Source organism: Onychostoma macrolepis, chromosome 20 (genome assembly GCF_012432095.1).
Source record: "Onychostoma macrolepis isolate SWU-2019 chromosome 20, ASM1243209v1, whole genome shotgun sequence".
Taxonomy (NCBI): domain Eukaryota; kingdom Metazoa; phylum Chordata; class Actinopteri; order Cypriniformes; family Cyprinidae; genus Onychostoma; species Onychostoma macrolepis.
This window is the reverse complement of record NC_081174.1, coordinates 16039342-16055286: the sequence shown is the minus strand read 5'-3', so window position 1 is coordinate 16055286 and position 15945 is coordinate 16039342. Positions and strand designations below refer to the sequence as shown.

The window sequence follows — 15945 nt, the reverse complement described above, 5'->3', positions numbered from 1 at the left end:
ATAATTTCTATAACTCGCATAGATGCCCAGATGTCATCAGATAAACTATAGTTCTGAGCACTTCCAAGTAGTGTGATCACATACTAGCATGCTGCTTAATATATACTGCAGAAATGTTATTTGTGTGCTGTGCACAGTTTGAGCAAGTTCTATATGAAATATGCAGATGACCTACTGCATTTGCCAAAATGTGCAGTATACAACAGAGCACGCTGCATGAGATACTGCATCCCACAATGCAATGAGCTTGACTTGACCTTCCGTTACCAGTGTGATTGAATTTAATTAGTTGTTTTTTAAAACTCATTATTTGAATCGAATGTCAAATGTTTAGACATTTACCTATTTATTTCCAAGATGTTAGCAGGACGTCACTTATATACGATAATATATCGTATACGAGGTCATGTGACAATAAGGTGGCATAATACATAATACTAATACATAATATTCTATAAACTATTTCACTTACTATTAAAAGTCCTTTAAAAGTACTTATTATGGAAATAATACACTTTCAAATAATACTTGCTATCTAAATGCAACATTAACTGCATGTTATTGATTAAAGCATGACAAAACATTATAAAAATATTGCTAATTATTTAAAGTTTACTATAAAGTAAAACTTGAACAAATTAAAAAAACTACTGACTATTACCTTTTTTAAACATGTACTTGTGTGTTAAGAATTATTGTCATGAAAGTGTATTCTCTTGAGGTACAATTATGTGGCCTGTTTATTATCTGTAAGTACAGTTTTTTTTTTTTCAAATATATACTTTTAATACTTTTTACACCAAAAAATATATTACAAGTGCATATTCAATACAATTAAGCACACTTGTTTTTCAGTATAATGTGTGAACTTTGCAGTATTCTGTAAGTAGCAAACTACTGTTCCATTCTGAACATAGCCTGAGATCAGAAAATAATATACTGAGGTCTAAAAAGGGCAGTCCAGAAGTTTATAGGAAATTCATCGAAAGAAAGCCAACAAGAGAAAACAACTGACAGCACAAGACCAAGAGAAAAACCAGCACTTGCTTTAGGAAAGCCTGTGATTAGGACATTTCCTCACCCTCCCTAGAGGGAGGACTGTTAGAGAATTTCGTAGTCAATACGCTAATTTTAGACAAGTCAGCAGTCTGTGCAGTTCAGCTGGACATTGTCTTGAATTTTACCTCTGGGTTGCTATTACATCTCTCGACTAAGTCTTTAAAAATGAGGAGGGATTTATTGCTGCAAAGGCCAAAAATAGTGATAAAGCTGATTTTGAGGAAATCAGTATCTAAACCCTTCAGAAGTCTCGTTACAAATGTCTAGACATGCTTTTTGTGTGACTTTCTTGTGCAGAATACATATTAGAGATTGAGATATTATAGAGGCAAAGTCTTCCTGCATTATCAGTGCCATGTAAGAACCGCTGAGAGACCTGTTTTTTCCCCTTTAGCTGAACCAGAGGGCTTGACCACTGAAAGGTAAATTAGCGACACTGGCACTCGCTGCCTGCTAAAGACTGGGAGGAATGTCAGGCTGTTTTAATCTCTTTCTCTGTTGTTCTGTTTAACCTCAACCTGTGTTTCTAAGGGGCCGACTAATTTCTTTGTGCAGTAAATGAGGTTGCTGTTGCCTGCTCTGCGTGCCCATGTCAACAAGCACATCCCATTAGCTCGCCTTCATGCTAGTGGCAGCTCGAATAAAGCCTGTGCTCACCAAGTCCTTCAGGAAACTTTTTAAACCCGTCTAAGCTAGTGTTTTTCCTTTCCGTTTCACAATTTAGCAGCCAAGCGGTTATGTTGGCAGAACTTGTTTTCAATTCAGAGCTGAAATGGGCAGTTAAGTGGAGGATATCGTCTCAATGTCAGTTTCATAGATTGGTTAGCATGCTCTCAAGAGCCGCTGGCACACGGGGTCATGTAGCGCTAATTCAGTCATGATTACATGCTAGCAGACATTATGCAGCATGGCAGAAGGAGGCATAATTGGGCAAGCCTCATCTTTTTCTCCCACAGAAATAAAGCTGTCAGGAAGGGGAAAACAAAGCTATCATTTATCTCTGCGGTGGCGGGTTACTGCGTTAGCACAATGGTAGCGCGTTTTTTGACTAGTTCAGCGGCAGTATTTGCGCATCTGTGTTGGGAGGGCAGGAATTTGGGCCCCAGAAATGGCCGTGTTTGTGCATGTCACTCATGGTAAAACCAGAGAGGTGGAGTGGAGACAGGTTCTCAGGCGGGCCCCCGTGTCAATGCTACATTTGATTTGAGGCCTAATTTGCTGGTTGGTTGCTTGTGTAAACAACTCGGGGATACTTGGGCTTGTCAGACGCCGCAATAAACAAATCCTGATCACACGGATGTAAAAATAAACCGTCCCCGCTTCAGAGACGTAAAAAGCCATTCGAGTCGGCAGTCGAGAGTCCTCCTGTTTTGGTGATTTGCGATGGCGCTAATCTTAGTGTGTTCACGAGAGAGCCGCTGAGTGCCCACAGCCAGGCCTTGAGCTCTCGGGCTCAGGCGGGATCTTTTCCCCATACAGATCAGCTCAGAGCTGAAAACTAAAACTAACAGACACACCAGCCTACCAGGAAAATGGTTTCTATCTTTCCTGTCCTGTCCTGTTTCTTTTTTTTTTATCATCTTTTCATTCTTTCCCTTTCCCTTTCCTGTTCCCTTATCTCTACTGTTCCTTCTCATTTTCCCGTTCCTCAGCTTACCTTCCCTGTCCGTTTTCTTTTCTGTTTTGTCTTTACTTACTTTTTTGTTCCTTCTCTTGTTTATCTTCATTACCTGGCCTTTTCCTTTTCTTGTTCCTTTTGCTTGCGTTTCATGTTCCTGTACCTGTCTTTTTCCATTTACCTTTACCTTTACCTTTTCCTTTTCCTTTTCCTTTTCCTTTTCCTTCCTTCCATTCCCTTCCTTCCTTCCATTCCCTTCCCTTCCCTTCCATTCCATTCCTTTCCTTTCCTTTCCTTTCCTTTCCTTTCCTTTCCTTTCCTTTCCTTTCCTTTCCTTTCCTTTCCTTTCCTTTCCTTTCCTTTCCTTTCCTTTCCTTTCCTTTCCTTTCCTTTCCTTTCCTTTCCTTTCCTTTCCTTTCCTTTACTTTACTTTACTTTACCTTCCCTTCCCTTCATTTTCCTTTTCTGTTTTGTTCTTTTCTTACCTTTCTCGTACTTTCTCCTGTTTGTCTTCCTTATCTTTCCTTTTTCTTTTTTGTGTTCCTTTTCATTTTCTCGTTTCGTTTTCTGTCTTTGTACTTTTTCTTAGTTGTCGTCTTCTTTTTCCTATTTCTTTCTTACCTTTCCTTTTACCGGTTATTTTACTTTACTGTCCCTTCCTTTCCCCCCTGTATTTAGCATTTCCTTTTCCTGGTTCTTTTCCTGTTCATTTTCCCTCTCCTTCTTTTCTTCTCTTTTCCAATGGTTTGAAATCCCTTGTTCAGAGACAACACTGCATAAATATATGGAAAGGAATCTTAATACTGTATGTTTTGACACTACACATATATTGTTTAATATGTTTATTTTTATTTGTGGTGTAATTATTTAATTTACACAATGAAAAATGAGTCAAGACAATTAAATGTATCCTAAATGGACAAATACCTGAATACCATTAAACCATGGCTATTTCATGGTATGCTTTGCCAGCACCACCTCCTTACAACAAGAACTAGACTTGCTGCTTTCAATTACAAGTCCTCACTGGTTGAGAAAGATCCCAGATAAAATCACATCCCTTTCCTCCACTTCTCAGCCTCAGAAGGCTCTTGTTCTTTACGTTGCACAGCCACACCATGCCATGCTTCTGAGATAAATACACAGTGACAGGGCTTTCATGTAGCTGAAATGGGGATACCGTATCCCTCAGCCACCCCCATCTAAACTAGGTGGTGTTTAAAATGAGGAAATCGGCCGACCTCCTGTGCGATCTCCATTTTAGTCTTGTCACGGAAAGCTGCAGGATTTTTTCTCCTCTTTTTGAAGGCCTTGAAACAATAATGCAACTACTGAGATCTAAAAACTAGGCTTGGAATTGATAATCAGTAGTGTTGTGTCCCTGGTAATAATCATTAGAATGCATAGCTGTGAACAAAGTAATATTTATCCAGGGGATGCGGGCGTGGTTGGGGTTTAAGAAAAATCATGTGGGCCCGATTCCCTCTTTAGGCTGAAGGGGGTTTTAAGCAAACAGCTGCTAAGTGTGGATTAGTGGCTCTCAGCAGTGCCGACCAAAAGGCCAAACCGAAAATAGCTTATTTCTCTTTGCTTACTGATGTGAACTAGAAAATACCTCAGCCTGTGGAATCACCCCAGACTTGTTCTCTCTGCAGTTTTTTTTTTTTTTCCTTTTCAGAAGGTTAATTAACACCACCGTTTCTAGTGATGAATTATAAAGTCATGAAAAACTGAATAAAAAGGAAAAATCATTTTATTAGGTATTTAATGTTGTCTAATTATAATGCAAATAGTAATATATGATTATGGTGCTTCATTGGCAATTCAGCCCATATGTGCATATGAAATAAAGAGTGGGAGTAAATGACTCGTTGTCATTGGGACGTGTGAGGGTGATTCTTGTGCATAGCCTAAAGCGATCTGGCCCTAATTTCTGCTTTGTCTCTGATCCCTGGCTGCCTGCGGGATGTCCTTTTTTCCCTTCATAAAAGGTGAAATACTGAAATAATCCATTTAAGTTTCCTATTTTCCACAGTAACCTTGCCTCTAGGTCATTTCTGACTGCTAGAGGTGGTGTAAAGGCAAGCATGCTAGTGCTTTTGGGGTGATCAGGAATATTAGACCCCTGGTTGATGCAACATATGAGTGACTGTAATGTGTAGTGTGTGTTGTAATGACCCAGCAGAAAATGTTAGTGCTCAGAGTTTGATCTTTTCATATTGCTTAATGATTAATAATTTTTTTATGAATTGACTTGTGTCTTAAAACATCTTAGAAGAAAAAACAATTGTTGACAAAATTCCTGCTATAAACATTGCTATTTTTGTATTATGTACATATTATACATTTATTAATGTTTTGAATTAACTTTGATTTTTATATAATTAGTTTTTATTTTAATTCACTTTGAGTAATTTTGTTATGTGTTTTTGCCATTTTTATTAGCTACTGCATTTTTAAATGTATATATTTATCTTTAATTTATTTTTATTTCAGTTTAGTTTTAGTCATTTTAGTACTTCAAATTAAACTTAATTCCAGGTAGTTGCCAAGACAACATTTCAAACTTTTCGAAGTTAAATTATGTTTATTTTATTTTATTATTTTATTTTATTTTATTTTATTTTATTTTATTTTATTTTATTTTATTTTATTTTATTTTATTTTATTTTATTTTATTTTATTTTATTTTATTTTATTTTATTTTATTTTATTTTATTATTTTAAGTTTATTTATTAACTTCCAAGAATATGTTTTCTTAATTTTAGTTTTAGTTAACTATAATAGCACTGGCTGTAAATATAAAATTCATATGGTTTACATATCTCTGATCATTTGACTCATGGGAGAATTGAATTACTTTTACTACAAAATGACTTTTGATTGCAAATGTTGAGATCTCTTCTAAAACCCTAGAAGAGATACATATGATCATGGTCTGAGAATCTGAGAAAAAACAATTGAGATATTAAAGAGACATTTTTCTTTCTTTCTTATGAGAATGCTTAAGGGGCAGTCTGATCCAAACACTAGATGATACAAAATGTGAACACATGCTAATTCTCTCTCTCTTTCTCTCCATCACCATCCAGCCTGTGGTCGTGGATTCTACAAGTCTTCATCTCAGGATCTTCAGTGTTCCCGTTGTCCCGCACACAGTTATAATGACCGAGAGGGCTCATGGAGATGTGACTGTGAGGACGGCTATTATAGAGCCCTCTCTGACCCCCCATCTGTCGCCTGCACTAGTGAGTGAGACGTTTGTCAATCTTTGGTCTTCTTACTTTCCTTTCCTTGCCTTCCCTTCTATATGTGTCTTTATATCCACAAACTGACATATATCATTCCCAGTTCCAAGCAATTGTCTGTTTCCTGTCAGATGAAATTTTAATTACCAGAAGAGACAGGCATTGTATTTTGTATTTTGAGGAGCACTGTGGCAGTCCTGGCTCACTTGGTGCCCAAGGCAAAATAAGGAGAAAGAGAGGGGAAAAAAATGTTTTAACTGCTTAGTAGTTCTTACTTAATTTAAGTATGATACATGATAGTCTTACAGTATATTTACAGTATTAAAGTGTTACAGTATTTCTTTTGCATGATTTTTTTAATTTATTTTTTTTAAATAATAAAATCAACTTAACTCAAAAATCTGAGTGGGCAGGTGTTTGGATTCAGTTTGAATGTGCATAACGATTCCAGTAATTACAGTCGGAACAAACGGAAGTGGGTCTCAGCAGTTCTTTCCTCTCCTTCCCTCCCCTCTAATAACCACCTGTCCTCTTCTTTCCTCTCCTCGGCCATCTCTCTTTTTGAATAACACGCCTGTTCTACAGCCATTGATGACTTATTTACACAGGCCAGACAGGGGTGAAAAGAGGCGGGGAGGGAGATCAGGGCGAGTCGGTCTACCTGGAAATATGCTCAAGGACAGGTTCAATCAGGTAGAATCCCAGGATGTGCTTCACTTCCTGAAGACAAAGAGATGGAGAGAGTGCATTAAAGCAAGGAGTAGGGCTGTAAGATATTGGGAAAAAAAATCTATCTATCTATCTATCTATCTATCTATCTATCTATCTATCTATCTATCTATCTTGAGTCGCATCCTGAGTCCCTTTTGTTTTTTAATTATTGCACAAAGGCATATGATGATGATTTTGTTTTGGTTAACTGTGCTTTGATAGACAACAGAGAATGACAAATGAATTTGTGTAGATGAGAGAAACATATTAGACCCTAGCTGTGCTGTTGTGGATCAGGGCAGATGTGCAGCCTATCCTATGATGACACATATGCCATGCATTAATCATTCAACTAGGCTTTACCTCTACAGTATTTTCCAGTCTGTATCCACCCACATTTCTTCTTTCTTACAGTAACTCCCCCACATTTGTCTCACCGCTGCTTTCCAAAAGAGATGATCACACTAAAACACGCTAGTCTAATTGTTGCCAATTGCCCCCCAATCAGAGAACAGAGAAAACACAGGCCTCGAATTCACCACACAATTACCCGCGTCTCCGCTGCCTTCCTCTTTCTCTTTCCCTCCAAGTACACATCAGATCTGTTACTCCCCTGACCCGGTCTGGCTGTTGTTACTCTGTCTGGGCATGAAAACATTGACGTTGCTGAAAAATGCACGCAGAACGCAAGGATTAAGAGTCATGTAGTTTCTCGCAATGGCTTTTTCAGAGGGAAAATTAATGGTTAAGTCATATGAGTTGTACAATGTGGAAATGCAGTTATAATGACGACACAGGCCCTTAATGATTATGCATAAGTATACATGGTATATATATGTATATATATGTATATATATATATATATATATATATATATATATTAATTTTAATATATTATAAAAATATTAAATATTTTATATAAAAATATATAAAAATATATATATATATTTTTTAAAGAAATTAACTCTTTTATTCACAAAGAACACTAAATCAGTTTTTTGAACTCAGCATATGTGAATGATTTCTGAATGATTATGTGACACTGATGGCTGCTGAATTCAGCTTTGCATCACAAGAATAAATTACATTTTAAATATATATTCAAATATAATTTTTGTTTTTTTTGTAATAATATTTCACAGTATTACTGTTTTTACTGTATTTTTGATCAAACAAATGTAGCAATATTAAAAAATCTTACCAAACTTTTAGACAGTAGTGTAGAACGATATAGGTGACACCATGCATTGTTATATCACAAAGATATAATGTTAAAGAAGAAATCCAGATGCACAAAGAATTAAGGGAGGATTCTAAATCACAGTGAGTCATAAAGGATGTGGCAAGAGTTTGGGATAATAAGGATGTGACAGGAGGGAAAAAAATGCAAATCAAGGGGGTAAAACAAAAAACTTTTAACAAACATAAATCGCATCTCTTTTGAAGTGTCGTGCCTGCGAAATACTGTCCTCACCAGACTTGTCTTAATTATCTCGGGATTAAGTTATTGTGACCATCTGAATTGTCTGGGATGAAGATTTCTTTTTTGGGGATTTAAAGCCGCATGGAACTGAATGGTAATTGGGGGTGAATTTACATTCGCTGAATAAACACCCTGATGGACAGCTTTTTAAATGAGCGAGGTGTAAACCTACCGAATCTTAAGCTCTGTCAATACGCACTCAGCTCCTCAGAACACGGATTAAGAGCGGCCTTAATGAAATTCAGATTTTCAGAGTGAAAGGAATTAATATTCACTTGAAGAAAGGTCTGTCATTGCTGAAAGGAAGAAAAAAACAGCACAAAGTTTTTCACAAATATTCACTTATTTGAGATTTTTATCTACAGTACAAAATAATCCCAATGCCATGGCATAAATTCTCCCGGTTTACCACAACCTGTGAGGCGTCAAGATAAATGGGCGATACTTAGGCAAGCCTGCTGTGTTCGAGAGAAGTTTTTTCTTTTTAGATAGAACGAAAGAAGGGAGTTCTTGACAGCTTTCAGAGATGACATCAATCACCTGACAGCTGCGCATGGTGTCGGCACTAGCGAAAGTCTGGAAGGGGCGGTAGGAGGGTGGGACTTTGTGACAGAGAGAAAAAGAGGAAAAGGGAGAGCAGGAGACACTGAAAAAGTGAGAAAGAAAGTAAGAGAAAGTGAGAGCACATAACCTACATACTCTCTTTTCAGCTCTCTTCAAGCCCTGGAATCATCACCTCCATTCGTTGACGTGTCCCTGAGGGTGAGACTTTCCTTTTTCCCACAGTTGCTAAGGGACAGGAGTACAGTAATAAAACCAGCCTCTCTCGACCATCTCTCTCCGGCTCCATCCCTCAATCTACCCATGGTGCTTGGTACATGTAAGGCCAAAGTTCAGGTACCATGTTTGTAGATTAAGGATTAGTGGCTGGACTGTTTAAACACGGTTCAGAAGTAGCAGCCCTCTGGGACTCTCATTAGTGTGGTGAGTCTTAAAGGAATAGACACTCAAAAAATGAAATATCTCATTTACTCATCCTCATGTTATTCCAAACTGGTATGACTGTCTTTCTTCTGTGGCAAAAATCACTATAAATACAACCCGTATAGACACTACCTTTTAAAAATGTCGGGTTCAGTTTTTTTCTCTTCAGAAAGGATGCATTAAATTGATCAAAAGTCATAGTAAAGACTTTTTCATTGTTACAAAATAAATACTGTTCTTTTGAACATTTTATTAATCAAAAGTTTTTGATTTCCTCAAAAAAAAAAAAAATTAAGCAGAATTTTTTTTTTTTTTTTAACATTGATAATAATATGAAATATTCCTTGAGCAGCAAATCAGCTATTAGATTGATTTCTAAAGTATCATGTGACACTGAAGACTGGAGTAATGCCTGCTAAAAATTCAATTTTGCCATTACAGGAATAAAAAAAAAAAAAAAAAAAAAACATTTCACAATCTGTTTAAATAAAGCAATTATTTTAAATTGTAATAATATTTCTCAATGCTGGTGTTTTACTGTATTTTTGATCAAATAAATGCAGCCGTGGTAAGGATAAGAGACTTCGTTAAACACATTACAATATCTTTTGAATGGACGAGTATATACTATGTTTTTTGCTTATGTGCAACAAGCACACCGAAATTTAAGTCATTATTCACTCCAATATCGACTGCAAAATATATATAGTCAACAAAAATGTCATTACCTTTCATTAAATTGAAAATAGGATATTTGTTAAGATTCATCTTCTGTGTTCCACAGAAAAAAATAAAGTCATACAGGATTGGAACAGCTTGAGGGCGAGTGAATGACAAGCTTTTTGGGTGAATTATCCTTTATTAGGAGGAGTAGCACTAAGACAGCCAAGAGCTGCTCAATGTGCAGATAACAACTGGATTCCTGAGTTAAGCTCCAGTGCTGCTTGGCCTGAGACTTCAGGCTTCACACACACACGCACACGCACACACACACAAGATCAGCAGGTTGACCTAATTAACATTCTCTCACAGGAAAACAGCAAGGGTAAGAATCGTGAACACATTTCCTGATTTCAAACATGATTTTATTATTACTTTTTCGCATTCATTATCTCACTTTTTAGATTAGAAAGATATTCAGCTCCTTTACTTGTTAAAAATCACTGTTAGAAATGTCACTTGATCTCATCTGCCAGACTTTTGACTAAAGGCTTAAAGCGTGGTCCACATCGCAGCTCATTCTAACCAAGAACAGCCTACTTGGACAGGGTAAGACCTGCATATAAAGCGATCAATCACATTTTTTTTTCACACGCCATTTAAGAGCGGGTTTATCCAAATATATTATACCACAACAATAGACCGCTTTGGGAAAAAATCATTCAGATGGCAATGCCCTTTCCATGAAAAAATAGAAGAGAAGTTTGCAGTTTTGTGTGTAAATTTCATCAGATACTCAGTGAACAGTCTGTGGGCGGTTTGAGGCTATACAATCTATAAAGCGTGGTTAAAAAAAATCTTATTTTAAAAGAAGGTTCAAGGGGAAAGCAAAAACAACGAGTGTGAAAGAGCGCACACAGGCTTTAAGCAAACTTCATATCCATTAAAAGAATAGTTTGGTTTGTGGTGTAGAAAATCAAGCTGTCTGTGGCAGAAATTTGTCCCAGTTTCCCCCAGACTTCCTCTAGCGTCCCTGCAGAATCAGTCTCAAAGCAGACTGCAGAGGAGATGACAGATTACATATATAGAAACACATATGCGCTCGTGTGTGAAAGAGCAAATGAGAGCAGTAAACTCGGAGGGCATTTTGTTGTTAACCAGCAGACGATGACGCTCTCAACAGTGTATAAAAAAAAAGACGACTGCAGGACTCTCCAGATGCCAGATGTACACTCGACAGGAAAGTCTTGCTTTAGCCGTTTTCATTCTATACTCATTGTTTTCATCCTGGACTTAAAAAAAAAAAAAAGAAAAATAAATTCGAATAAAATATTTTCATAAATGTTCGATTGTGATTCCATGTATACAAAGAGATAAATTATACTATTTTTAATACATTATGCATTTGCCATATGCAAATGAAAATCATGTCGTTCCAAACCTGTAAGACCTTCATTCATCTTCGGAACACAAAATTAAGATTATTTCCATGTGACATCAGTGGTTCAACGTTGCGTTGTGATTCTGTCATGAACGTGCATCGACTGACATGGAAGATGGAAGACATTGTTGAATAAAGTTGCTATTTTTGTTTTCTTTGTGCGCACAAAGTATTCTTGTAGCTTCATAAAATTAAGGTTGAACCATTGACGTCACATGGGCTATTTTAATGATGTCCTTACTACCTTTCTGGGCCTTGAACGTGGTAGTTGCGTTGCTGTCTATGCAGGGTCAGAAAACTCGGATTTCATCAAAAATCTCTTAATTTGTGTTCCGAAGATGAACAAAGGTCTTATGGGTTTGGAACGCATGAGCGTGAGTAATAAATGACAGAATTTTCATTTTTGGGTGAACTATCCCTTTAAATATTTGCTTAGATATGTCTAAATCTTGAATTTGTTCTACGTTGAGATCAGGTGTGGTGCCTTGTGAGCCGTCTGAAACCACCATGCCTTCATACAAAAACATTGTGCATTAAGTGTTTGACGGACTGGGCAGTTTCGTACAAAGCTTCAAATCATGAAATTTGAACAACATCATGGATTGTTATTAGATTACAGTGCTTTTATTTAACGTTTTGTGAGAATTAAATCAATAGGACCTCTCCAGTAGTGATTCATCCCAGTGCTACCTTGTCGCTTGAATAGATATGCTCAATCACAGCTTGACTTGAGTCCCTTCCTGTCTCAGCTGTCCATTTAAAGATAAACAATCCCTTGATCTCTGCCACTCAAGAGCGGAATGAGAAGGCCCTGCCAAATAGAGCCATTAGTGTTATTATTATTCTTACAGGTAACCATAGAAATAGAATGCTAAAGTCTCAGGAGGATGAGTGTGTGTGTGTGTGTTTTGCGGCTCTCCCTGAGGGGAATGGAGTAGGAGGGACATCATTAGCATTAGTACGTGAAGTTGTGCTTGGAGCTTGAGAGATAGATACAGAGAAAAGAGAGATGGAGAGACGGACCACATCTCTTCACCTGCCACAGGTGGCCCTTTCATCTCCTCCGTTCACTCGTTCCCCTCCTACTTTGATGAATATGGATGGATGTGTGTGCCATTAGCTTTAATGAGGAGCAAACTTTAAGTGTCATATTAACCATTCGCACAATTCTAATGCTTGCTCTTTCCCCTCATTCATATGCATCGAGTGTTTTGTTAGTAAATGTCCGCAGTTTTGGCGACACACGACTTTGCGTTTTGTAGTGACAAATTACCTCGACATCACTTAGGTAAAAATGCAAACTTGATTTCAGAATGCCCAAAGTATATTATACAATATAGACAGTATTGAAGAGTTCAGATGCAATAGCCTCTAAGTGCCTTTTGAAATTTTCTTCTAAAATGAAAATTTTATCAAGCTCCTATGTGTAGGTTCAGTATTTTCACTTTGAGATTCTTTTCATTGCCATTAAAGTGAAATAACTGAACCTAAACATAGGAGTCTGATAAAAATGCTCATTTTAGAAGAAAATCTCGAATGGCACTTAGAGGCTTTTGCATCTTAACTCTTCGTATGCAAAATATAATGGTACCATATCATTTATCAGTTCATATTAGAGATACAGTATTTCATTTCCCTTTATTGGATGATATTTCATACTCAGTTACACTACTTTTACATTTAGATTACTTCTGCCATCCTCTAACACTCACTTAAAATTCATCTTTAAAATTAAAAAACTAAAATAATCTTTATTAAAATAATTTAATAATGCAGTTCAATGTAATCTTAAAAATTATTATGAATTTATTTTGAAGTTTAACAATGTCCATTTATCGATTATCCTCCAGAACATTTAAATATTACGACAAAAGTATAGATTTTAGTTTGAATGTTTTAGCTTTTATGCAAACAAAACAGTATAGGTGTAATATTGCCTAAAACTTGCAAATAGCATTTGAAATCTAATTATTATATTGTTATTATTTGTTTTTTGTTTTTGTGAACAGCTGTTTTTATAAATAATATGTAAAATCAATAAAAACTATCAGCAGATTTTGAATTCCTATGAGAGACGTCAGACGACATTTTCACCTCTTGCTAACATTTGCTATTTTTTAAACGCTCACCAGTTACTCTGTTGTCAATCCCACAATCCCTCTCATGAGCTCAGCTCCACTAGAGAACAGATTGAAAACGCCTATTCAGCTCCACACCAGTGGATATGTACAGGTCGCTATTTCACTTTCAGGTACAAAAATCGAACCTCTCCAAAACGGCAAACCCATGATGCAAGACCATCACAAAGACAAGTTCTAATAAAAGAGATATTGAACAGGCAGCGGCCCCATTATAAAAACATTAGGGTGATAAAAGTAAGGGCTTGGTGGTTGGATAAAAGTAGCAAAGTATAAATCATTGCTTTATGAGACGCGCCAGATTCCTTGGCACTGGCGGGGATTAGGGGATGATGGGTTGTTTTCCACTGTGGTCATCCGTCTGTGAGCTGGTTATTGTAGGCTGAGCGGAATCCTGCGCTGTTGCTATTGTCGGGGTGACAACTCGCTCATGATCTGACTCTTAAATTCTGGAAGTGACTCAGACTCACTGTCTTCCATGGCTTAGACTCCCTGTCACCCTGGCAGTCAAAAAAAAAAGTGTTTTGCCAATTGTATCACCTCTTTTCTTTCCACAGGAAACTCATAACTCCCTGGCTCAGTAATGAAACGCTACCGAGTAGATGAGTACCAAGGCGGTCTTATCTCAAGGTTTTCCAGTACCAAGGCGGTCTTATCTCAAGGTTTTCTACCTTGAAACAGTATCTCGTTGTTCACCGTTTCATTGTTTTGCTACATCCCTGGTCTACATCGACCTTGGCAGCGCTCAAGTTCAACTCCCCAGCATTCTTCAGCATAACATCTCTATGTATCTAGGTTACGGTATAATTGCATGTCAGGATTTGCCAAGGGCCCAGATTTCTCATATTTCCATGGTGTTTTTGTCTCGAGAAAAGACTAGAGTGCTATTAAATATAAGTCACATGTTTATCTAAGCATCCCCCTCTTTTCTTACTACAGGGCCACCATCAGCTCCTCAGAACCTGCTTTACAACATCAACCACACCACCGTCAGCCTAGAGTGGACCCCGCCGGCTGACACGGGCGGCCGTAACGACGTGACGTACCGGATTATATGCCGCCGCTGCACCTGGGAGCCGGAAGAGTGCTTTCCTTGCGGGAGCAATGTTGGCTTCTCGCCACAGCAGAGTGGATTAACGGACACCTACGTCACCATCACCGACCTGTTAGCGCACGCAAACTACACCTTTGAGGTCGAGGCTGTGAACGGCGTGTCCGACCTCAGCCGTACCCAGCGACTGTTTGCGGCCGTCAGCATCGCGACCAGCCAAGCAGGTAAGAGGTTTGGACTTCAGTGGCTATTCGGCTTAACACCATTCTGATGTGCTTTTGATGCTTTTTTACACTAGAGGGAAGTTCTGATGTTTTTCGTGTTGCTTGGTTGGACGGCACTCTCAACTCGAGGCTGTATAATTTCCAACTAGTGCATTCACGGTTCTGTACTCACCACCGTTGGGATAATTTAACAAATTATCTTGTAACCGTGTTTCTGCAGTTCATAATTTGTGGTTTTGTGGCGACGATATAGTGGTGAACAGCAACAGATGATAAATAATAGAAGTCACGCACAAGAATACCTCTCTCGTTTCCCCTTTAGTTGTTATTGTCTGCCAGAAGAACCGCCACCTTTAAATATCACTTACAGTCGCCATGGTTGACATTTCCGCAAGACTTGTTGAATTCTTGATAAATGATTTGAGCTTTCACTTTATCCCCTGAAATTAAATGGGTGGCAAATGCTAGCATTGGTGCTGAAGTCATGGCCGCAAACATTATTAGCTCGACGAGTGGTTGCCTGTCTTTGGCTCTCCCTCTTTCTCTCTTTCTCTCACGCTCGCTCTCTCTCGGGAGTTGGCCATAATTTAAGAGCTGTTTCTGAGACTGCACATGCTAGAGAAATGCATGTTTTTTAATGAACTATTTTTTATGGATCTGCAAAACAAGATTTCTCTTTCATGCCCAAGCATCCATGAAATACAATTTGCCTTCAAATGCATACTGGTTCTGGTCATTAACAAGAGGTTAGTAGACAGTGATAGCTTAGCACCACGCTTCAGCAACTAGCGCATAGACTGCAGTGTTGTTGTACGTGCACACATACAATATTTGCCTGTTTCGTTGTGAGTCTTTGTTGTTTAGAAAAGAGATCCCACTGTATCTGATATGTTACCTAGGGATGGTCATCCAACAACTGACTAGTTGATTAGTGAAGCTGACTTTTTCATCTAGATAATATATAATATTTTTATCTAGACATCTATAATGCAATATATAATATTAGAAATATAAATGTATTTTATCCAGTTTTTTTCATTTGCTAACAATAATAACAGTAATTTATGTAGACATATGTTGACTGGGTTATCAATATTTATTTGTTTATTTTGTTAGTCTAGAAAATATGTTGTCCAATATATACTATATGTGATCTAAAATATACATTATGTTCTATATATTTCTAAATGTATAATTTTAATATATAATTTATCTAGAAATTGTATAATATTTTATCTAGACATTTGTTGACTGTTTTATCTAGAAAATTTGTAATAATTATATCTAGATATGAATGCCCTGGTAAAAAAGGAATATATTTAAAATG

At 37.3% G+C, this 15945-nt stretch overlaps 1 protein-coding gene across 3 annotated transcripts in view; it reads left to right on the top strand.

Annotated features, from left to right (window-relative positions):
• Window positions 1-15945, top strand: part of epha7 (eph receptor A7) — an 83259-nt gene that overhangs the window by 13135 nt on the left and 54179 nt on the right. For all 3 annotated transcript variants that reach the window (XM_058755676.1, XM_058755674.1, XM_058755675.1), the window contains exons 4-5: window positions 5771-5926; window positions 14283-14618. In XM_058755676.1, the coding sequence (XP_058611659.1) occupies window positions 5771-5926; window positions 14283-14618 (492 nt within the window). The remainder of the gene's footprint in view (window positions 1-5770; window positions 5927-14282; window positions 14619-15945) is intronic.